General features: G+C 50.3%; 1 protein-coding gene across 4 annotated transcripts in view; it reads right to left on the minus strand.

The window, feature by feature from the left end:
* EPHB2 (EPH receptor B2) overlaps positions 1-23863 on the minus strand; it is a 115392-nt gene that overhangs the window by 30207 nt on the left and 61322 nt on the right. For all 4 annotated transcript variants that reach the window (XM_068658193.1, XM_068658192.1, XM_068658195.1 and 1 more), the window contains exons 4-5: positions 6499-6654; positions 5538-5873 (exon numbers count right to left, since the gene is read on the minus strand). In XM_068658193.1, the coding sequence (XP_068514294.1) occupies positions 5538-5873; positions 6499-6654 (492 nt within the window). The remainder of the gene's footprint in view (positions 1-5537; positions 5874-6498; positions 6655-23863) is intronic.

A 23863-nucleotide genomic window follows, 5' to 3' on the forward strand; every position in this document is an offset into this window, starting at 1 on the left:
ATGGCAGTGAGATTTCATGGCAGCTGGTGTCCATACCTTGCTATGTACAGTCCAGTCTTGCATTTGATACTTTTTCATGAGCTCACAGGCACCGCTGGACATCCTGGTCCTATAGACAATACCTGGCTGGGATGCAAGCATTTGGGCAGTGATATGTACCACGATGCAGAAATCTAAACCCTAATAATGTCTGACATGAATCTAGTGCACTGGTATGAGCTGTACATCTTCCTAGCTAAAGGACCCATGTCACAACATACTGATCTAACCATAATAATAATGCAAATAAACAGAACAAGTTATCTGTATCCACACGACAACGGAGAGAATGGGCCACTGAACTCCGCTGCCTGCTGTGGATGCTTCTCCAGATCAGTTTATTAGGAACAAAAATCTGTTTCTGATGTCAAACGCTAGCTGGTACTCACAGTGTGGTACTTGTCCCAGAGCTTTATTGCAGCTCATTTGGGTTCTGTTTGCAGCCAGGAGCCTCTGACACTGGAATTAATCATCCCTTCTTATCCTGCATGATAAAAGAGTCCCTCACAAAAGGGACACGTTCTCAAAACTCTGGATGTTCTTGTTCCCCCAAGCGCTGGGAGGTCTTGAATTTGTCTGTATGATCTGGAGATCAGCGCTTTCTCCTCCCTTCTCAACAAGCACCAGCCACAGCCTGATACTGAGAGCAGCCCTTCCCATGTGCTTAAGACATCCCTGCCCAAGGAGCCCTTTCCCTCTGTGAGTTTCCCAGGGCACTCAGCTTGTCCACAGCATGAATGGATACCGAAATCCTCCCAGCACCAAGATTTTCCCCCTCCTTAGACCTCCCCAAAGAATAGCCACAAATTAGCAAGCAGAGGCTGTGTGTTACCACAAGTGAGAGGGTTGACACACAGCATGGTCCTCAATTAGTCAAGTGTCATTATCCCAAGCACTGGGCCATGCTCAGCTCCTTGACCCCTGGCTTCCCTCCTGCTCCTTCGCTACGAGGATGCTGGCATGGCTCTCAGCTCTCCTCTCAGCCACCCTCTTGGCACAGATCTCTTGCTCTGGAATGACTGAGAAAAGGGTTTTTTTTTGTGGCACCATGTATCTGAAACACGGTGTGTTTGTTTTCTTTTGCACATCATGGTCCTTTAGGACAGGAGTGGATGTGCCAGATGGAAAGTCCTGGACCTCCCTCCTTGGAGAGCTGCTGGGCTTTGTGGGCGAGGTACCACCTGGCCGCAGGGTGCAACAGGCAGGGAATTGGAGCAGTCTGTGGCAAAAATGCAGTGTGGAGCTTAGGGGTCCTGAAGAAGCTTGCTGAGAAGAGCAAAGAGAAAACACAACCTGGCCTCAAAGGGCACAGAATATGGGGATCACGCAGAGTTTGCTGGAATGGGTAAATCCACTGAGCTGGGCAACAGACCAGGGAGCAAGGAGTGGTGGAAAGGGAACATTTCTTCCAAGCCCTCTTTATTTCTCTTGTGCTGATTTAGGCCCTTCATAATTTTCTACATTTTAAAAAGGGAAGTATTATACTTTCTGTTCTAACAAAACCTGCCTTTCTGCAGATTAAATACCTTTGATCTTTTTAAGCCACTCATGCAAGAGAAAGATGCAGCAAGCCACCTCCCAGCACAGCCTGATGTTGGCCTTCTCACATGCTCTCTTTCGATCAACCTTCTCCTAAGAAGAGGTGGCTTCACCCTCAAGGCTCCCCTCTGCTCTGCCGCTTTGCTGATGGGACTGAAAAGACAATAATGCTAAGTAAAGGGCAAACCTGGGTAATCTCAGGCCAGCTAACACAATATCAACACCAGCCAACATGGGACACAAGGCCACGGACCAGGCAGCTTGGAGCAGAGGGCTTACAAACCCCAGCTAATGAAGACGGTAAGGGTGAATTTAATCTCGATTACAACTGCTTGGAGAGCAGCTAAAAAAGGGTGGAATCAACTCTTCTCAGCAGGGATAGAGGATGTAACAAGGGGCATGAGCCACAGAGACAGGGTAGAAATTATGAAACGCATCTGTTCCAGGAGGGTGATGTTGGCCTTGAGAGTTCACCAGAGAGGTGGAGTTCTCTAGAACTCAAGAAAACCAATCTGCTGTTGGTGATAATCCTGCTGCAAACAGGACGGTAAATCACGAGATTTCAGATGTCCCTTCCACAAGCCTTGCTGGGCTATGGACCAAATCAGGAACGGCAGCATGACTTTGTTGAAGCATGACTCTTGTCACACTGTCCTGATTTTTTTCATGAACTCAGGAGTTCAGCAGATTAGGTAGAATTAAAACATGTGAGACTCTAGGTTCAGCATCAGCATCACTTACAACACTTGAAATTGAGGTTATTGTAGGAAGACTGTCACTCTGTGGGGTCTCACACTGTGTCCAGCAGAGTGCAGACAGCACTCTCCATTAAACTGTCAGAGATCTAGGGGACGATGTGAAAACTTCACTTGCAAACTACTCATAAAGTGTTCAAAATGCCAGCATTGGGGACAGCTTCTCTACAGAGTCATAACTTGATGGCTGAGCCCAAGAAAACCATTATAAGGTGATGTTTGGGTCTGGAAACCCAAATATAGATGCTGCTTGCAGAATGGGGTGTTTTATCCAAGGAAGCAGCATCTGAAGGGACCAAGATGTTGTCAGAGAGACCACCAGGGAGGTAGGAGCTCATCACACAGCTGAGTGAGACAGCACAGTCCTTGAATGTGGAAAGCAAACAATGAGTGGAGAAAGGGAAGGAGATTATTTGTAGTAGTGCTGCTGCTAGGTACAATATGTAGTTTTAAAAATGTATGATTGAGAGTACGAAAGTGTCCACAAAGAGCTAAAGGAAGAGTCACATTCTGGAAAGCCACCTCATAGTAAGACAGGATGATTGATCTTGGTATCATTGCTTATTTTTCCTTGGGAGAAGCTACTCGCAGTCTGCAGGAAGAGAAATGTCCTACAAGACAACTGCAAAATAAGTTCGGTTGATGTAGAGTCAGTGAAATCCAGAGCAGAAACAAAGTGCATGTTTTAAATGATGGCAGCAATTAATCATTGGGGAGCGAAATAACAGCGATGATTGCTGCTGTCTCTCTCTGGGAGAACAGGAAGGTGAATGGTGTGTCACCTTCTTTGATCTTAAGTTTCTCTTTAGGGTCAGCTGTCACCACGCCATCACATCCACCAGCTTCACTCCTCCAGTCCCACTCAGTGTTTGTGCCCTGGCCATTCTACAGGGGTTGTTTTCCCACCACGTCAGCTTTTCCCTGGGATGCTGAAGAATTTATGGTATCTGAAGGTTAAAGATGCTGCTGCTGCTATGTCATCTCTGCTCACACCCAAAAGCACCAAACCCAGGTACTGCACCTGTCCCCCAGCAGTCACCCATTTATCCCTGGGTGAAGCAGGGTGGTTTTGCTTTGCCTTCTAAGGCCAGCTTTCAATACACAACCTTCTCACTCACGTGCAGTTGCCAGCTTGCACGTGCTGTCCATGCACAGCCACCCCACCCCAAATCACTTCTTGTGATGGTGGTGGGCATCACCTGGCTGCCACAGGAGCAAAACCCTATCACCTGCTCAGTCCCCTGCCCCAGCTGGCTGCCCAAGCCAGAGCCTCCCCGTGCAAAGAGCCCCAATTCCCAGGCTCATCCCTCCCCTCCCTCTGCAAACCCTCCTCTCACGGGTACAACACCCTCCATTCTCCTGTCCCAGCTCTGCCTTTGTGTCTGCAGCTTATGTTACCAACTGCTAATGATCTACACGGAGGCTGCCAGGCAGTGTAAGCTGAAGAATTCAGAGCCTCTAATTACAGAGGAATTAGCAAGCAGTTACTGTTTAGTGCTAATGAATAGATATATTAAAAGAGACATCACACAGGCTGAGAAGTGTGAGTCCTGATAATAAAGGAGAATCAAACAAGAAAAACACGAGGAGGAGGATCAAGGATCAGGGGATTGCAGGAGGATTTGCCTTCAACTCAACTCTCAGTTGTGCCAATTTGGAAGAAGTCACGGGCTATACATACATTGAGATAACAAGTACACCGCATAATTGCAAAGTGTGAAATGCAAGTGCTAAATAACTCCTCGGCGGGGTGGGTCTGTGCTGGGGAGTGCAGAGACCCCTCCTAGCCACTCCTCATTGCGTCCCACCCCATCTCCAGCAGGCACAGCCCGCTCTGAGAAGGATGCTGTGATAAGTCACTGTCCCAGACCAGCTCCTCTCTCTGTGTCACGAGCGTTTGTGTTCCTGGTTTGGAGCCTTGCTAATTCTGCTTTCAGGTATTCTGAATATTCCATATTGCAAGTTGGTTTCTCTGGCTCAGCACTCCGCATGCCCAACCAAGAGATGCCCACCTGTACCACTGCTGCTCAACATCAGCAAAAAAAGTCTTGAAGGTGATGCAGTGCCCAGGGCAGCCTTGGGCACGGTCACAGTCCCTGCACAGACTGCAGCATTCAGACAGGACACAGACACTTGCTTGTTCCCTCACACGCTCGCACCATATTGGTGCACTTCCACTGTGCAATAGGATTAAGCACGGACCCAGCCCCAAGAGGTGCTCCAGCTCCAGATGGCTTCCAGGAGGGATGGGGAGAGCAGCCCCTGACCAGCAGCCCTGTGGGGCACTCTGCCATCAGCACAGCTGCCACCTGTGGCTCTCCTAGGATGCCGCACTGCCAGCAACCCAGATGCACCCCTTCCAGAGCAAAACCTGGAGGGAGCAGCCTCCTGGGCCAGCACAGAAGCTGGTGGCCCTGAGTGAAACCCCTCCAGCTCTGCCACTTGGTCTTCTTCACCACGAGCAGTGGAGAGGGGCCTGTGAGCACTGGCGGGTGGCTTGCAGCAGCACAGGACCTGGAGAAGCTTTCCAGGCAGCTATCCCGTACACCTGGCTCCCTGCTCCTCATCCCTACAGCCTCCCTCCGCTTTCAGGACCTGTGCTGGCATTTGGGCCATGGGCTGTGCTTTCTCAGCAGAGATTGCAGCGTGTGTCAAAACACTGGAGCTGATCTTACCTTCTCTCCTCGGGAAGCAGGAACACCAACAGGGCCTGCCAGGAGCTGTGAAAGCTGCTGCTGTGTCTGCAGGGCTGCCAGCAGCCAGGATTAAAGGCACCTACGGTGTGTGCACCTGCTGGCACCAAAGAAACCACCTCGGAAGCAGTTACGTGTCCGATGCCAGAGGGAAATGCTGAGACACCAGAGGACTGTGACATGAGGTGGTCTGCTGTGGTAGCTGGGATGGCAGCTCTGCCGTGGAGCACATTCCAGCTTTTCACTGAAATAAGGGGTATTTTTCTTATCTGAGACTTGGGATTCATCCAGGATTTGCCAGGCCACTGCATCTGCCCGTGTTCTTTTATCATCATTTTTTAAAGCGCAAGAGACACCATGCCACATCTTCCCTCCCCATCAAGTCCTGCTCACCACACAGGCTTTCACCCAGCACCTCTTACCCAGGGGGGATCATCCTCTGCCTCCCACTTCCCTTCCCCAGGGTCTCAGCCTGGAGGGTCCCGCTGGGTGACAGGGGTTTGCTTCTTACCAGCCTGGTTGGTGGTGATGTTCACGGACGCAAACTGCGGGGAGAAGGGGCTCTGGTCGGTGACGCCGTTCACAGCCTGGATCTCGAAGGTGTACTGCGTGTGGGCCAGCAGGTCGCTGATGTAGATGCGAGGCTCCGTCAAGCCCAGCTGGCGCGGGGCGAACTGCACGTTGTCCCCGCAGCGCGTGCACGCCCCACGGCCGGCGCCGCAGCTCTTGCAGATGATGTTGTACACCAGGTCCTCCCGGCCCCCCGAGTCCCGCGGCGGGGTCCACTCCAGCATCAGCGAGGTTTCGTTCACGCTGGAGATGACGGCTTGAGGGGCAGACGGGATGGCTGTGAAGGGAACAGACAGAAAGAGGTGTGAGAGCCGGAACCCTGCTCGTTGCTACAGGACCTGTGCCATCGCAGTCTGTCCTGCACCACCTCCTCTTCCCCAGACCCAGACAAGATGCAGCTTGCTGCTTCTCTCAGTGTCAGAGGTGTGTGCAGCAAGCTGAACAGCCAAAAGCAGGAGTGGGAACAAAACCTGCCTACTTAACCCAGGCCAGCCCCTGCTGGTATGACCGCACAGTGCCCGTGACAAAATTCACCAGTTATTTTTTGTCGTTTCTGGCTCCGAGCCTTTGCACTGAACTCCTGAGTGCCTACACACAGGTTTTTGCATTCAGGTGCAGCCCTACACTGAAGACATCCCACAGACTAGAGCTGCACAGAGCAGCCCAAATTTCTGTTCTGTATGCGTGTGCAATGTTCACAAGCACGAACTGGCCCGTGGTAAGAAAAAGCCCCCACTGCAAGGGCACTCCAGAGGAGGGGCTCTGAGCACCCTGGCCTTTCAGACAGAGGCCGGCAGGAAATCTCCTCCAAAATCCCACTGAGACAGAGACCTTCGTGCTTTGACTGATGTCTCCTTTCCCAGCTGTGTGCCACCCTCCCCAGTTGCCCAGAGCCCACATACTGGTGCATGGCATGTCGACAGGGTCAGCATCTGCCCGGTAATATCCATTTCGGCAAACGCAGTTGGTGGCCCCTTCCGAAGTTGTCCGGCTGTTAATTGGGCAGTGGATGCATCCTTCATCCCCTTGGCTGGCCTTGAAAGTCCCTGATGGGCAGCCTGGAAGAAAACCAAGAGCAACAGTGAGCAGCAAGGAAGGAGGGCTGATGGGGATGCCCAGAGCTTGGCAACACTGCCAGAAAATACCCCTGGGGCTTTGCAGTGTCCAAAGCCAAAACCTGACTAGTTGAAATAAACAAACTGGAGAAAGAGCAGCTGGTCCAAAGGCCCTGAAAAGGCAGGCACTGCTGCTCGTACCGCCTACAGAGATGGGGTTCCCATGCAGATGTCCCTCCCACTGCGTTCCCAACCGCAAGCACAGAATGGGGTCTTCTCAATGAGTCTCAGCACTACAAAGGGGATTTTAATCCACAGTCGTGTAGGATATTCAGAGTCCACAGCCACCACAGTCCTCCCTGCAACAGCAGCCTCCCAAAGAGGATGGCACAGGCTGGGCACATGCATTGCCCAGAATACCTTCCCACCTGCCAACAGGTTCAGGGACATCCTAAGAGGCAGGCTCTTTGCATTCTTTCACTAAGTTACCCAGTCACTTTTTTATTCCATGTAAGTTTTTTTTTTTTGCACCCATTACAAGTAGAAGCAAGGAGCTCTGTGGAGTAATGTGCTGTGAAGAACTGCTGTCCTCTGCTTCAAAGCTGCCCAGTTGTTTGATGTAAACTCACACTGGCATTGGCAATGCACACTCAGTGGTCATCCACCTCCTCCCCTTAGGATTGTACAAACCTCTGTCATGTCCAGTGCTAGAAGCATGATATTCACTATTTTATTCTCTTCTCTTTTCTCAAAATTAGCAAAAACCAAATTGTTTTTTAACCACCAGTGTACCACCCAGACTACTTGTCATTGTCCCAAGGTCTTATTTCTTAGAGATCAGCTCACAACCTGTCACAGTGTGTGTGTATGTGTAGTTGGAGTAGTTTTCTCCCTCTGATATTACTTCACGTGAATTGGATGACAATTGTTCTCTCGTTCCCCACTCATGCCATCTCATAACGGCATGCAACTTTTGCAGCTCTCCACAGTCAGTCCTTGTCTGTTTACTTTTGGGTTAGTCACTTCTGCACATACACTCAGGAGGATGAATCTCAGAACAAACCTTGCAGGACAGACCAGAGACCTCCCTCTGCTGCCAGAACTGGCCACTTACTCCTACCCTCTGCTACCATCTCTCAACCAGTCCTTTCAGCCACAAGAGCATCTTCACTCTCAGCGTGGGATCCTGGCTGCTCATTTTCTACTAAAGCCTTTGGGTGGGAAAAGGGTGGTGTCCTCCTTTTAGGGGAGGCAGAACTGACCTGTACAAAGCAGTGCTGACTCTTCCACTCTTCCGAAGAATTTTACATTCATGCTAGTGCCCACCATTTCTGCTCTTCATTATTTTCCTCTTGTTTTTGCAATTAGCAATGCCATTGCTAATCATGCCATCACACTGCTTAGAGGGCTCAGCCACACAAGCAGCAGCAAGATGGGGTCTAGCCCTCCTGGGGCTCTGACCTCTAAGCCACCCACTGTTGAAGAAGATGCACCATTAGCAGCAGCCCCAAAAAATTGTGTTGAGCAAGGCATGACGGATGAGGGTGGTTCAGGGAATGTGTGTGGTGCCTGCAACAGATGGCTGGTGAAGGCTGGACCACAATGTGAAATACAGTATTAACAGATACAGTACATATGGCTAAAAATATCACTGCAAAGACCACCAGAAGATCCTTTCCAACTCAAAAGATCACCAATGCCAATGCAAAAGCTTGGCTGTACCTATTCATCATCATGGCTCTCGGTGATTACTCTTGGTTGCAGCTTTCTGCCACTGCTAATTTCTTGTGCAGAACGAAGAGCCTGGGGGGTGGCAGGTGGCTTCTGCACTGAAACAAGTTAAACCAACTTCTACTTCAATTCACTGCCAAGTTTGTCAGGAATGAGGTAGATCAGAAAAACAGCCTGGGAAAAACATATACTTGGGGTTTCTGTAAGTAAGAGTTAGTACAGAGAAGTACTTTTTTTTTTTTTTTCCTTTGAAAACAACAAAAAAAGGGCTTGCCAATTTTCATCTTCCCTCCTCCAGAGGTCCTTCCTTCCAAGACCAGACCATTTGGACTGCGCGTGCCAGTTCTCTGTTACAGAGAAGTGATGGTGGCTCTGCGGCTGAAATGATAACATGGCCCCTGTACTAATACCAATTTTTGAAACATGATAAAAACAACACATATAATTACTCCAGCCTGACATTCAGGGTGAATTATAGGGTCATTTGACCAAAGAAGTTTTGAGACACGGGCCTCTTTCACCTTCCCAAGGCTTATTTTAAAAATAACAACTTTTCTGTACAACTTCTTTTGTATCAGGATAGGGATACCTCAAAATGACACCTACACTGCTGTGATTAAGTGACCCAAGGGACAAAGGTAAAAGCATTCCCAAGGTTTGGACTGGCATAGAGTGAAAGGCTGGGGGTCCCAGCAGGGCTGGCTGCACACTGCATGCTCTAAGCGAGTGCCTTGCTTCTCCCCACCAGCTGCCATCAGCACTTCTGCATGTGCTGCTCCCGGAGTGGGGCAAAACTCAGGGAGTGAACAATTGTTCAACAGAACATACCAAGGGGGACTGCTAAAATTCCTTTCATGTGCCCTAAAAACACAGCTACTGCTTTTGGCACCTATCTTCCTCTCCAGGAAGTGTTCCCTACATACCTGGGACATAATAATCCTGCAAAATGAGAGCATTTTGGTATGGTTTGTTTGAAATGTTCCGAAATCGTGCTGAAAGACAGCGAAATCACTGAAATTTGATGCAAAGCTTCTTTTTTTTTTTTTTTTTTGGCCAAGTAATGACACCTTCCAAAAGTAATTTAATTATTTTGTTCAAAACTGTTTTGTTCCCTCCAGGTCTTCCTGAGTGAGAAAACAGCTTTTAATTTGGAATCCACCCAATTCCCTGTTTCCAAAGTAAATAGCAAATCCAAACACAAGTCTTCACACAGGGCTAAAATGAATTCCACTAGGACAGAACGGATGTTCTCCTAACTTGTCGGAAGACGTCAGGACACCCATTTTCTGCCCTGGGTAGTGACAGAAGCTGTGGAATTTGCTGCTTTCCCTTCTGCTTGCAATGGGAGCTGGGGGCAGAGCCTCTCTAGAAACTCCTGCTTGGAGAGAGGAGCAGAAACTGTGAAAAGCATAGAGATTCCTATGGCAGAACTGCTTTATTTACCAGAACATCCTTTATCCCAGGAGTGCTATTAGCTTGACAGTGCCCATCACTGAATCAGGAGAGCTTTGCAGCTTACCACGTGGTGAGCTCCTCCACCTCTAGCACCAACCTGAGGTCTGATAATAGGGGTTCATGGCAAATATATGGGCTTTTAATTGCCTGTCTGCTGCACACCGGCATGGATGTTTGCCTCTCTGGAGTATGGCTATGAGACAGCAGCAGGTTTGCTAAGAACAGGGGCTGCAGCTCTCTTAAGAGCACAAAGACCTTTGCAGTGCCCGGTGTTCTCATTTCCTACCCAGCCAGTGTAGAAGAAAAAGCCTTGAGACTACTGTGCAGGTCAGGCCACGGAGGGGATCCCTGTCTGCAGGCCCCGAGTCCCACTGCCTCTCTCTAACCTCTTTTTTAACTAATTCAGTGTGAGCTGAACAGGCTCCACATAGGTGCCTCTGCATGAAAACCGCCCTGGACTTTAGAGTCCATCGTAGCATTGCATAGACCACTTCTGCAAACAGCTCAGCACGAGCACATCTCTCTTATAATAGAAGTTTCTAAAATGGCACCTTAAATCCATGCTAATGGTTCTGAGGAGTGGCCTTCCTCAGCTCTCTTTGCCTGGCCTTTTTTCTCCTGGCAGCCTTCTTCCACTCAAGCAAGGCTTTTTTAACAGCTGATGGAAAGCAGCAGCCCAGGCTCTGTCAGTTAGGATCTGAGGAGTCTTAAATCCCCAGCCTTATCTCCCAGCTGCCTCTCATCCCCTTCCAGGGCTGGGGGCGGAGGATAGGCAGGCCTCTGCCTGGTCCACTGCCCTGGCCAGGCCTCTCCTGGAGCACTGTGCCCAGTTCTGGGCTCCCCGGCACAAAACAGACAGGGATCTCCTGGAAAGAGGCCAGCAAAGGGCCACAGAGATGATCCGGGGCCTGGAGCATCTCCCCTGTGAGGAGAGGCTGAGAGAACCTGAGGGGGGGGAGACAGAGGGATTTGGCCAACCTCTTTTCAGTGGGCTGTGGGGACAGGACAAGGGGCCATGGCCACAAAATGGAGCCCAGGCAGTTCCGCACCAACATGCAAAATAATTTCTTCACGGTGAGGGTGACGGAGCACTGGGACAGGCTGCCCAGGGAGGCTGTGGGGTCTCCTTCTCTGGAGATATTCAAGGCCCATCTGGACACCTACCTGAGCAACCTGCTCTAGGGAACCTGCTTTGGCAGGGGGGTTGGACCCAATGATCCCTGGAGGTCCCTTCCAACCCCACAGTTCTGTGATTCTGTAGCCCCAGAGCTACAGGACCCCATAGGGATGATGCACTTTGTGGCCCAGAGAGCCCACGCTGGTCCCCTCTGCCACATCCTGCATCCTGCCCTCTCATGCACTGCTTGGTGCTCAAAGCACTGAGCCATGATCAAAGGTCTCCCAGTTCCCCTCAGAGGTGTATTAGCTCTAAGTGCACATTCCCCTAGCTGGGTCTGTACCTTGGAGCCAAACTATACAAAAACACTTTGCCTCACCTGCAAAAGTTGCCCAGTCTCTGCTTGTTCCTGTCCTCAGGCCTTCACATTTTTTGTTACTTTAACGAAATGATGGCCTCTAAATAAACCAAAAGAGCAATGTTGCCTTTGGATCTACCTATGTTTTTTCCTGGAAATCTTACTGCCATAGGGAAGAGGATTCAATTCTGCCTTGCAGTGCTGTGGTGCAGGAGGCAGGCAGCAACACCTACCCCCTTGCATTGGCTGCTAGCTCTGAAAAAGACGGGATCCTGAGCCTCTAGGTGCCAGCTCTCGACACTCATCCTTCCTGGGACAGCCTTCCTCCACGTACTGCAGAGGTCCTACCGTTTCCTTCCTGATAAATGTAATTAGCAGCCCACACTGCTACCTCATACTCGAGATAAGCAATTAATCCCATTGCCAGGTGCTGTCACTGACAATGACAGTGACAGCACTTGGAGAGCAGAGGATAGAAATGCAAAAAGGAAAACAGGGTTAAAAGAGATTAGCTGGAGAGGAACGTGGAGCCCAGCCGACCTCTGTGATGTGGATTAAAGAGTTGTCAATAAAGGAAGAATCCACAATGCAAATGTTCCAGTTTAACCCAGTCATTCTCCATAGGACAGAAATAGAAGCTGACAGCACAAGCCTGCAGAAGTATCTTCCCACTGCTAACAGCTTTTAGATAACTCGCCATGCTGTTATTGAACAGCATCCTGCACCTCAAGGAGATCAAGATGGACCACATCATCTCCCCAAAGTACTCCTGCTCCTGCCTCCCAAGCAAAAGTGCCAACACTCCAAAACCCACATCCTCCACAATACTACTCCCCAGAATTTCCCCTGAGAACCTCATCTGCCTCCCAGCTTCAGCCCAGGGCACCATCAGACAACTCCCTTGGAGGTGTCTCCAGCAAGGATTTCCATGCTGCACCCTGCATGCTTGCAGCTCACCACTGGGTGCACAGTTCAAGAGGTCACTTCTTAACCTCACACATTCAGCCAAAAACAAACAAACAAACAAAAAGAACAGGAATGTGGACCACCCCTTTGTCTCTGATCTCTCAGCCCTCTTCACAGCCACTCCAGGGACAGCACCGGGGCGCTGTGATATGCAGAGGGACAGTGCTGGGTGTGCACAGTGTGCAAGAGTGGAAGTGGGACACACTGGCTCTGTGGACATGTGCAGAAGGCAGCACTGAGTCACTGTGGGGGTGTGATGGGACCTTAGTACTGGGCTGTCACAGAGGTGTGGAGAGGCCCAGCCAGGGTAGAGTGATTCCCTGTTTGGGAGGCTTTCCAAAGAAGCACACTGGAATGCCCTGCGAAGGACAAATCATCCAAAGGCACCCTCATCCAAACCCTAGCAGCTCTGTCCCGGTGCCCACTAGCAACAGGGCCAAGCCCTTGCTTCGGACAGGGTTCATGGAGGTACTTGCCAGCAAATCCCTCCTGTAGCTGGAGTCCTCTGCCTCTGCAGGGTTCACAAGGTCATCTCCCTGCTAGCACTGTGCAGAAGTTCAAGCATCTGGCTAGACCACCGGCACCTGTGGGCATGCACACCTGCGAGCCGAGGCGCATCCATCAGTCGTGAGGGGATTCAGCTGTCAGTGAGAAATGATTGGAATTTCTTACCTGATGGTGGTTCAGCCTCCCTGACCTGTCACGGGGGATCTTAAAGAGAAAGGGAAAGCTTTCCATCCCTGCCTGAGCACAAAGAGACCGGGGTGTTCCCAGCATCCTCGGATTACAGATGGCAAGGACCATAATTGAGCATGAATCCTGCTAGAGCTGTTCAGCAGACACCCGAGAGAAGCCTCCTCTATGCAGAGGACATGCTTGAGCCCTAAACCTCTCAGGATCTGTATGCTCTGCAGGGCGCTGAATACCAAGGGCCAGCCCCAAAGACAATTCACAGCTCACTTGCAGAGGCGAGCTTTCCCACATGAAACTGAAATCAAGCGGAGGGTTGAAAATCCAGAAGTGCTTTGTGCCTCCTTGCTCCTAAAGACGTGTGAAGAGCATTCAAATCCATATTTGCAAGACGGAGCTCAGCAGCTAGTGGTGCTCTCCTGCCCAGAGCTGGAGTATTTACAACAGTGCAGTTGGAAGGGACCTACAGAGGTCGGAGTCCACCTCAGGGCTAACCAAAAATTAAAGCATATTATTGAGGGCATTGTCCAAATGCCTCTTGGAAGTCCACCAGGACAGGAACGTTGGACAATGCTGGTCTAGGAGTGCTCCCAGCCTTGGCATACCGGGTAATTCAGTTTTAACCCCAAAACCTTGTCTCAGCGGCTTGGCATGCGCCAAACTACCCGGAGCTTGAGATAGAAAACAGCATTGCACCAGGAGTCGAGGGATTATTTGCATGGAGTGATGCCAGCCTGGGCCAGACGAGGTACTGAGCCACAGAGTTATTTCTGTGCAGATACGTGCTCGGAGATGTACAAAATGTCGTGTTCTCCTTATTCATCCTCTGGTTTTCACGCGCTGCAGAGAATGCACTGGCATGTATTGTAGCCTCTGACTGCAAAACTGTGGGGTTGTTTTGGTTTTACTGTAGATTCCTTAAACTATAGCAATTTATTTTGATATTAAAAAAAAAAAATGTTTTTCAGGGCAGAAAGCATGACCTTTTTCAATAAATGTAAACACTGCAGTGCTACACACTGACAGAGTGGTTGCTTAAGCAGTAAGCCAGTTTTCTCCAAGTGGTCTCCAGAAGAATTTAAGACTTTCACATTTTGTTCCTTTGTTTGGTCTTGTTTAAATGTTTCCCAAAGCTTCTGCCGGGAGAGCTCTGCCTCCGGAGGGTGGTATGTTAACAGGAACAGCTCCCAGCCTTTTAACATAGGGAAGAAGCAAACTGAGCAAGCAAGTGGTGACATCAAAGTTGCACTGATGGAAAACCCCTAATCCTATAAACCCTTCCTGCTTTAATTGGTGTTAAAACAAAGATAATCTTATCTCAGCCCTATAAAAGAAGGGATAGGATGTACTCTCTAAAAGCCTCTCTAAAAGCTCTCGTAAACTTGACAAACATTCCATGTTTAGAGCTCAAGAAGAATGACTTTAATCCTAAAGGAAACATGAAAGCAAAAAGGGAGCTTTTCCTGGACGAGAGCCCTTCAAGTGGACCCTCTGCCCACCCCGTTGGGGAGCAGCCTGAGCCCGGGAGAGCCCGCACGGAGCCTGCCAGGCTGCTCTGCCCCCCGCAGCCCTTTCCACGAGATGCATCCTCAGACGGGTCTGTGGAGGTCCTGGCCAAGCTCTGCGGGTGCTGCCTGGTCCCAGTTCGGAGTCACTTCACGTCTCCAGATGTGAGCAGAGACAGGATCAGGCCCCCGACGTGTGCCTCCAGCTCCCGAGGCTCCAAGTGCATCTGTGGCTGTTCGATATCTGTGCTGTGAGCAGCCTGTCCCTACCCATCTCCCTGATTAAGGATATTGAAGGAGCAGGAAGGAAATCTGTTTCAGGGTCAGGGGTGCAAAGTCTGAGACTTTGCCCAAAACAAGGGCTTTTAGGGACATCTCTACCTGACTCAATCCCTCACAGCCAGCGTTCAGAATTTTTGGCAGCACCGTTTCCAAATGGATCAGCCGTCACTCTCCATAGCAAGAGGGGCAGGGCAGTGCCCCCCGTCCCTGTGCTCTCCACCTCCAGCTGGCACTCTGCAGACCCTGCCTAGGTGCAGTTCCCAAAGGAGCCTTTCCAGGGCACAAGAAGCTTTTCCAGGTGGAGACGGGAGTGGCCAGGAAAACCTGGAGTGGGCACATTTAACCGTCATGTTTTAACGCCGCTTAGCACCCAGTTTAGACAAGCTTAAAATACAGCCAGCTGGTGAAGTGCCAGGAGCCACTTTCCAGATGACAACATTGTTCTTTGTCAGCACTAGGTGCTGAGTGGAGCTGGCATAAGGGCTGATTAAAAATGGTTAGTTATGGTGGTTTAAATCACGGGGGATGTAGTTGCACAGTAACTTTGCAGCCTGCAGTGAGCAGAGAAGCTGAAGGCAGGCAGCACCACATGGGGAGGGAGGTCACACACCACCCAGGGCAGCTGCACGCCATCCACCTCTGCTTTCCAAAAACACCTTATAGTCTGCTTATTTATGAAGTATGAAACCGGAGGAGAACCAGCCTTCCTCCAAAACATGTTCCCAGGAGCTGGAACTGCCCCAGTGCCCCTGTCCTCCTGCAGTTCAACCCAAAAAAATGAAGCCTGGGAGCATTCAGCGATCTTCTTGGTGGCAATTTCTCATTTACGAGACCAAAAAAACACAGGCTCACAGCTCAGACGTGAAAACTGGGTGTGCTCCTCTGGGAAAATCAGAAACATTGCCAAGTTTTAGGATAAGGAAACAAGACAGAGGACATGAGACTAGACTTAAGATCCTAAAGCTCCTCTGTCCTTCAGCAACGTGGGTGGATTACCAGCAGCAACCCTGATAAAATGATGCAGCAGTGGATCCCCTCACTCTGGCACTTGTGAGAATGATCACAAAACTCCTTCTGTCCCCTGCTCAATGGACCACCACTTCCTGGCTGTAGGGATACATGCACAGTGAGTGGGATTATGCAAACACGCTGGTGGCCTGGAGGCAAAACCAGCCATTTATAACCAGAGCGCAAAGGTTAAACAGTCATTTGTAGAAATGCAGGGAACAAACTTGCATCTTCACTTTCCTTAAAGTCACAGGCTTTGCTAAATCAATCACACTTGAAAATGACAGTCCCCTTTTCCACAGCAAAGTCCCTTGGAACTGTTATCACACACACTCACCTCGTGGACCACGGTGCCAGCCTGGAATCCCAGAATCACAGATTTTAGGGATTGGAAGGGACCTTGAAAGATCATCAAGTGCAATCCCTAGGAACAACTGGATCAGGTCACACAGGAATGAATCCATGTGGGTTTTGAAAGTCTCCAGAGAAGGAGACTCCACAACCCTCCAGGGAGCCTGTTCCTTGTTCTGTCACCCTCACTGTGAAAAAGTTTCATCTCATATTTAAGCAGAACCTCCTGTGTTCCAGCTTGCACCCATTGCCCCTTATCTTAGCATCAGATGTCACTGAGAAGAGCCTGGCTCCATCCTCCTGAAACTCACCCTTTACATATTTACAAACGTTAGTAAGGTCACCCCTCAGCCTCCTCAGCTGAAGCCTCATGCTCCAAAGTAGAGGAAATCCTACAGACGGCCTCTGAAAAGTCTCTCCCTACAGCAGCATTATCAGCTTTGAGCCAGGGGTTGGAGGAGGAAAGATGAGTGTTGGGAAAGCAAGGCTGAGTTTTTTGTGAGTCACGGCTCCTCCCCTAGAGAGGGCATGGCTGGAACCCCGGTGTCTGCCACTGCATCCATCTGTGTTTATATGGACTGTCTGTAGGGCTGAAGCATTATTTAGGAGCAGTCAGCTTGCTATCTGAGCACTGCAGGTGAAATAAAGCACATGAAGTATTCTAATCAGGAAGATTCACAATGGGGAGAGCCAATTTTTAAAGCGCGCAGCCTTGAGTGCTGGAATGTTTGGAAATAGCAGGATTAAAGCAATTCAAACACCCCCTCCTGGCCCTCCCCAGCCCCCAAGCCCTCTCGTGTGTGTGTGCGTCACCACGGCATCTGCAGCACACAATCACGTGCCATTTCTTCCCCACGTGCAGAGGACAGACAGGGCATGGGAGGGAGCACGCTGGCTTCTGCAGGAACAGGCAGCTGCGTGCACGTGGGGTATCAATGAGCACGAGAGGGGGAAGCAGGAAGAGAGAGAAGAGCAAGGCAAGCAAAACCTGACTAGAAGAGCTCTTTTCCTGCATTTGATAGACGTTTTGCACAATATGGATGGCTGTGTGGTATGATCATCCTCTGCTGGCATTGCCACCAGCTTCAGGGTCCCCAGATGCCTGGGAAGCTCTGGGGCCTGATAGGGATACCCAGACTGCTGTGTGTTCACAGGCACGTCTGAGGTCAACGTGTCTTGTGCCATCACACAGCCCAGGAGACAGCACGAGTTTAATGTGAATCTGCTACAGCTTCACTTCATCCACACTTAATGTTCCTTTCTAATTTCCAGCCTCCTTGTCTCCTCCTGTAGAAGCAAAATAACATAGCTGGCTCCTCTGCATTGGTTGTTGTTGTCTGCCAGATGTTTAGGACAAACCAGTGGGAAAATGTGGGCCCCAGCGGGTGAGACTCTCCACGTCTCTCCAGACAAGAGCCCTGACTATCCTGTACTCTGGACGGAGCAAGATGCTGAGAAAAAGCAGCACGACCACGCCAAGATCACCACATGGCACAGCGCTGCATGCAAGGAGAGTTAAAGCAGTTTGAGCAACCTCACTCCAGCATTATCCTGACGTGCTTGCTTTCATGAAGTGCAAAGAAATCCCCTTGGCAGGGCTCTTACATATCATTTTCTACAAAATCCTTTTGAAAACCTCCCTGTTTTGCACAGCTGTAATGAAAATGTGTCCTGTAACTGAATAAATACCCAGGAGAAATTTCCACTGCTGGCATTGTCTCTACACTGAATGCATCCATTTGTTAGGAGTTTTTGTGTAGTACTGAGGGGTGCAAGGGATCAACATCAGTCTTTAGAAGGAGAAGGTTGAACCCTAGGTTCCCTGGTTTCCCTTGCACTGATAACTTTCTCTATAAGGATGTTCTGATGAGGGAAAAGCAGCACCAAATAATTATCTGTCTATATCCATCAGGAGTAGTGTTGCATGGCAGGACCTGAGGCCAAGATCACAGAATGTTTATAATTTGTGGAGAAAACACAGATTAGGAAGAGGTAATTTTCAACAGCTTGTAATTCCCCTTATTTGGGAGGGTTTTAGCTGCATCCATCAAAATGCACCTTCCACGCCTGAAAGCTTTTCTCCGCCAGATTTCGTACTCCTACTGCGAAGCGGAGAGACCTTGAAAAGAAATTGCAAGCAACGTGAGATGGAAAATTGTGAGGTTGCTCAAACACAAGCTCGGGAGCGTGCTGGATGGTTTCAGCTGGATGAAAGCTGAACTCAGTTCCTGCCTCCGTGCAGTTAACAGTAGCTGTCAATAAATCATGAGTCTTCCCCAGCTCTCTGTTTTGCTGTCAGCAAAGCCACCAAGGCCTGGAAGGACAAACAACACACCCAGAACGATAACCAAGATTGCCTCAAGTATGTTGTTGCCCCCAGGAAAATGCAATTTCCTAATGCAAAGATGGATTTGTCAGCAAAAATTAATTCTGGCCAAGAAATAAGAGTGAAGGAGTAAAAATGTATTTTAAAAACATGAACTGGCAGCACTGGCTTTAAGTTAGCACACAGAAAATATAAGTGGTTGATAATGTAGATAAGATGGCAGTGAAAAGAACAGGGCAAGACTAACAGCAACAAGGTGGAAATCAAGAAGGCAAGAAAAATGAAGCCATAGTAAAAGGTATGTCCTGCCCCCAAAGTACATTGAAAACGTGAATTGTTACAGATAAAGGAAGTGATATATAATGAACATTAGCGTACACAGAAAGAGAAGGATCATTTCGAAATTGACACTTCCTTAAAACCTTCCATTCTCCCCTAAAGTAGGAAGAATATCAATGATCAGCTCCCAGTGCTAGGCAGGATTAGATAAATCGTACCCAAGAGCTTTAAGTACCCAAGAGCTTTAAGAGTCAGCCAAGGAAAACTGTGATGTGAGTACTGATGTTTATTAAACCAGTCCCAGAGAGAATGTTTCAGGGGACCAGCCAAACTAATAATATCGTGGCATATGATTTTCAAGGGTAAGAGATGCTTAGCTTCACACCGACCTTGGTCGAGACAACACCACCACTGACAGGGGCAGTCAGTGGAGGAAACGATACTAAAGAAAGTCCCCTGAAATATTTTCTTTGTATTAAAGGGTTTCATTTACAGGAACTTGGTTTACCAATCACTTTGCAGAGGGGGATCAGAGATGCTCAGCGACCATCCTCCCGGCTGCGTCCTGCAAAAAGCAGCCTTTAGTTTGCAGCACCACACTGAAGCAAACAGGCCAAAAAGCATGGGGCTGCTGCTGAGAATGGGCTGAGTGCAACATCCCAGCTGGAAGCTGCAGCAGATGATCAGGAAGGTCCTCAGGGGAAGGAGCTGGAGAGCACCCAGCACGTTGGGTCAGACTCGGATGGGATGTGAGAGCTGCACAGGACTACCTGGTGGTTCCTCGTGCCCCAGCAGGATATAAAAATATACGTGTAGATAGATACAGGTTTCTTAGCCAGCAGAGTGCCTGAGCCCAGGGCTCATTTGGTTGTGAGGGGTCCTGAAAGTTCTCCTGCAAGACCTTCACTGCATTTTCCCCAATGTTAAGCCACTTTCGAAGCCCACAGCGTGGCTACGGCTGTGGCTGATAGGATTTCCATTGCCTGCAGAGAAGGGGGGAAAAAAACACATCTGCCTAGGTGGGAAGCAGCTGGGTTATTCAGAGCAGGGGCTGTGGCAGGAGAAGGGTTTTCTTCAAAGCTCAAGGCATCTGGAGCAATTCCAGGCAGGCCTGCGTGCAGGACAGATGGCAGAGCCCCGTTAATCTACACGGGCAAACCAAGCCCACAAGTGCATAGCTCTCTGGGATGCTGCCAAGCACGAACTCCTGCTTTAAAGGCCCTACACTGCTCTTACAGGTTAATATGGCCCCTGACAAGGTCCCATGGGGACCGGTTAGCATTCGGTAAGACTCATGCCCTGCCTGATGAAGGAGGCCAACCTGAGATGGAAAGCAGAGTTGGGTCACTGCACAGGGTGCAATTCCCAGCCCGCTCCTGGTGCAGCCCTCACTAATGCTGTGTGATGTTGGGTCCTGCATCCCAGCAGGGTGCGTGCTGTGGCTTACAGACGGTGCCAAGGAATTGCTCTTACTGGGCCCACGTGAGCAGGACTCGAGCTGTTGTGCTCCTCGGGGTGAGGCCTCTGCCTTCTCCCCTCTCCCACTCTCCAGCTCCCTGGGCAATGAACTGCCTGGGGGCATTGGGGCTGCTGGTCCTTCCCATGGAAAACCATGGAAAAGGTCACAGCATGGGCAAGGACGCTGTTGTGCAAAGGGCAGTCCTGTCACAACTGGCTGCAGGCTCCTCACAGCACCTCTAGGCCTCTGAGGCAGCTCTCTCCTCCTGCCCAGAGACTTCTGCTCATTCTTCCTTTTAATTTGTTCCTGTAATTTCATCAGCTCCCAGGAGAAGCCATAACGAAGCATCTACCCAGCTTGCTCCCCTCCCTGACCCACCGTCGCACACAAGGATCTCAGCAACACTTGCACTTGTCAGAGCGGGGCATGGAGCCCGTTCCCCCCCATGCTGGTCCCCAGCACCCTCCTGCTGGCCCCGCTGTGCAGCACTCATTTTGGGGGTAATCCACAAAAGTGACAAGGCAGAAAGTGCTCAGTGACCGATACGGGTGCAGAAAAGGCTGAAGCCAAACAAAAAGGTACCAGGCCTAGGTGCTCCAAACCTATTGGCCAAGGAAGGAGCAGGGGCTCCCTGAGGTGGTGGCAGGGAGGTCGTCCTCCAGCTGCCCTGAGTCCCTTCTTGTGTCCTTGTCTCGAGATCTCACACAATGCAACACAGCTTTTACTTGAGAGAGGTTTTGAGAGAGGTAAGACCTGGTGTCTTACGGTTTCTCAGGAATTTGAATGATCCAGACTTCAGTGCTGTGCAGGAAATGATTCACTTGCCCATTGACAGACATCTCAGCAGGTTTATATTATCACTGGTAAGGACTTTTACAAATTTCTGTAAGAAAACTTCCTCTGTTATTTAATTCCCATATATGATACTACATATTTAAGGAAAAACATTTTCACTGTGAAGGTGATCAGACTCTGGAACTGGTTACCAACATAATCTGCAGCTTTTGAGACAACAAGAACTCAACCGGACAAGGATCTGAGCATCTTGATGCAACTGGGTTTGCTCTGAGTAGAGGGTTGGACTAGTTCACTTTGAAGGTTGCTTCCCAAACAAATTATTCTTGAATATCTCCCGTCTGGACGCCCACCTGGGCAACCTGCTCTAGGGAACCTGCTCTGGCAGGGGGGTTGGACCCAATGACCCCTGGAGGTCCCTTCCAACCCCTTCAATTCTGTGATCTCTGGTGACAGACCCCAACGAGCAATGAATAACACAACAGCAGGCACAGGCATTGTGGGCAACACCAAGCCCCCACTGCACCAGAACAGGGCAGGGCTGGCAGCTCACTGCACCATAAAATGAGGGTGATCCAGGCAAAGCAGCAGTATAAAAAAACATGGGGGCAACTGCTGATGATTTTGGCTTACCTGTAGCCCAAAAAACACGGGCTCTTGGAGGCAGCAGCATGCCCGGGGACCAGGATTGATGGGGTTGTGCAGTGGTGGTTACACATCCCTGGGAGAGCATCAGCAGGTGGTGCACAACCACCTTGCTTCTCCCCTCCGCTGGCCACCAGTGCCCTGCCAGTCTGCCCAACTACAGACAGTGCTGTGGTGCTGGAACCCACTCACAGGACTGCTATCTCTGGTCTAGAGCTGAAAATTAAATTAAAACTGCGACAGGGACAGTTAATTAAAGCAGATTAGTGTGAGACTAATTAGGGACGCTGACACTGCAACCATCAAGCCCTGTGTTGTTAATTAGCTGTTCATTAATGTCAGCTCCCTGTTCAGTACAGAAATATGAACTGCCTATCTCCTGGGCTTCACCGCACAGCCGAGCACCGCTTGGTCGCCTCGGAGGAGAGGAATGCCCAGTGTCCACATCACCCCAGCGAGCCCCTTGCCAGGAACCAGAACAGAGACATCATCACCACTGACAGCAAAGTGCTGTCACCATCCTGTGTCACCAGCCAGCCATCACCACCCAGCATGCAGACGCTGCCACCACAAGCAGCCCCACACCCCAGCACCGCCTGGGAGCATCTGCCATATCCCTCATCACTGGCCACCATCCCCCTGCCACAGCCAGGGAGCCCAGCGGTGCACAACATCCATTTTTACCACTGAGACTGGCACCCAGTGTCTTCCACATCCATAATTTGGCAGGGGATGGGCAGGACCATCCTGGCTTTATATCACCATCAGCAAAGCCACTACAATGTTGACGGCTCTGCCCTTATTTCACCATTGCGCCTTTGGTTGGGAGAAAGAACCAGGACTGAAGACATGTGAGCAAAGCCAAGACAATTAACAAGGCAGCTTGGTGTGATGTTTGCTCAGTGTGAGGGAGCTGGGCACGGCAGGAGCAAAGAGCTGCTCCCCAAGGGGCCAGGAGCACACACAAAGGCTGCAGGGAGCACACAGGTTTTGCAGAAGGAAACGTGGGGCATAAGGAACACACACCTGGGCTGTAGGGAGCATGCATGCAGTGCTGAAGGGAGCTCAGTAGGACTGTAGGGTGAGCACACAGGCTACAGGAAGCAAAGACCAGGCTTTGGGGAGCACAGGTAGAGCTGAAGGGGGCACCCATTGGGGCTGTAGGGAGCACAAGCAGGCTGTAGGAAGCATGCTCAGGCTGCAGGGAGCACAAACAGGCTGTAGGAAGCATGAACAAGCTGTAGGAAACACAAGCGGGGCTGTAGGGAGCACCAACAGGCTGTAGGGAGCAAAGGCTGTGAGACAGCAAGCATGCAGGCTACAGTAAGCATATATCATGGTGTACAGAGCACACGTGGGACTGTAGGGAGCACACAGCAATCTCTAGACAACGAGCTGGGCTATAGGGAACATACACTGGGAGCAGCAGGGAGCACAAATGGGCTGTACAGGCTGCAGGGAGCACACACAGGGCTGCAGGGGGCACGCAATTGTTTGTGCACGGCACACACTGAGCTATAGGGAACACAGAGTGCCACAGGGAGCACAGGTGGGTTGTAGGGTGAGCACAAAAGCCACAGGGAGCACAGAGTTAACTCAGCAGTGAGTGCTGAGCAGCCACTCAGGGGAACCACTCCTGCAAAGCAGTCTTATTCACTGTGCCCATCAAGGAGCTGGGCACCCAGGTCCTGCACAATTCAGCCCTGAGCACCCGACCCCCCTTCGTTCCCCAGCTCCTCAGCACAACTGCAGATGGCTTCGTCTACCCTGCAGGGTAAACTCTGTGACAGCAGAGCATTGATCCACACAAAGTGTCTCCCGAATGCATGGCAGCTGCCAGGCAGCTCTGAAAACATGCAGCCATCCAGCCTCCAAGCTCCCCAAACACAGCGACACTTTCCACCACGCAAATACGAGCTCCTTCCCTCCAGGGTCAAGCTGTGTTTCACATCTCAACCTGGAAGAAACAAGGATGCTCCTGCCTTCTACGTTACCCTACATCCAGCTCCAGCAGTGCCGAAGCCTCTTTGTGTGATGCATTCATCACCTTTAGCCAGCTCTGCGGAAAAAAAGGGTCTCGTGTCTGGTGCGAACTGGTGCTGGGGTAGGAGCTAAGTGAAGACGTCCTAATGGGAAGCAATCAGACGCCGCTGGTTCTCCTCCCCCAGAGCATATTTAGAGCTTTCAGAAGGAAACAAAACTTGTTTATCTTAACGCTAATCAATTTATAGCAATGAAAATAAAA

Source organism: Anas acuta, chromosome 22 (assembly GCF_963932015.1).
Source record: "Anas acuta chromosome 22, bAnaAcu1.1, whole genome shotgun sequence".
NCBI lineage: Eukaryota > Metazoa > Chordata > Aves > Anseriformes > Anatidae > Anas > Anas acuta.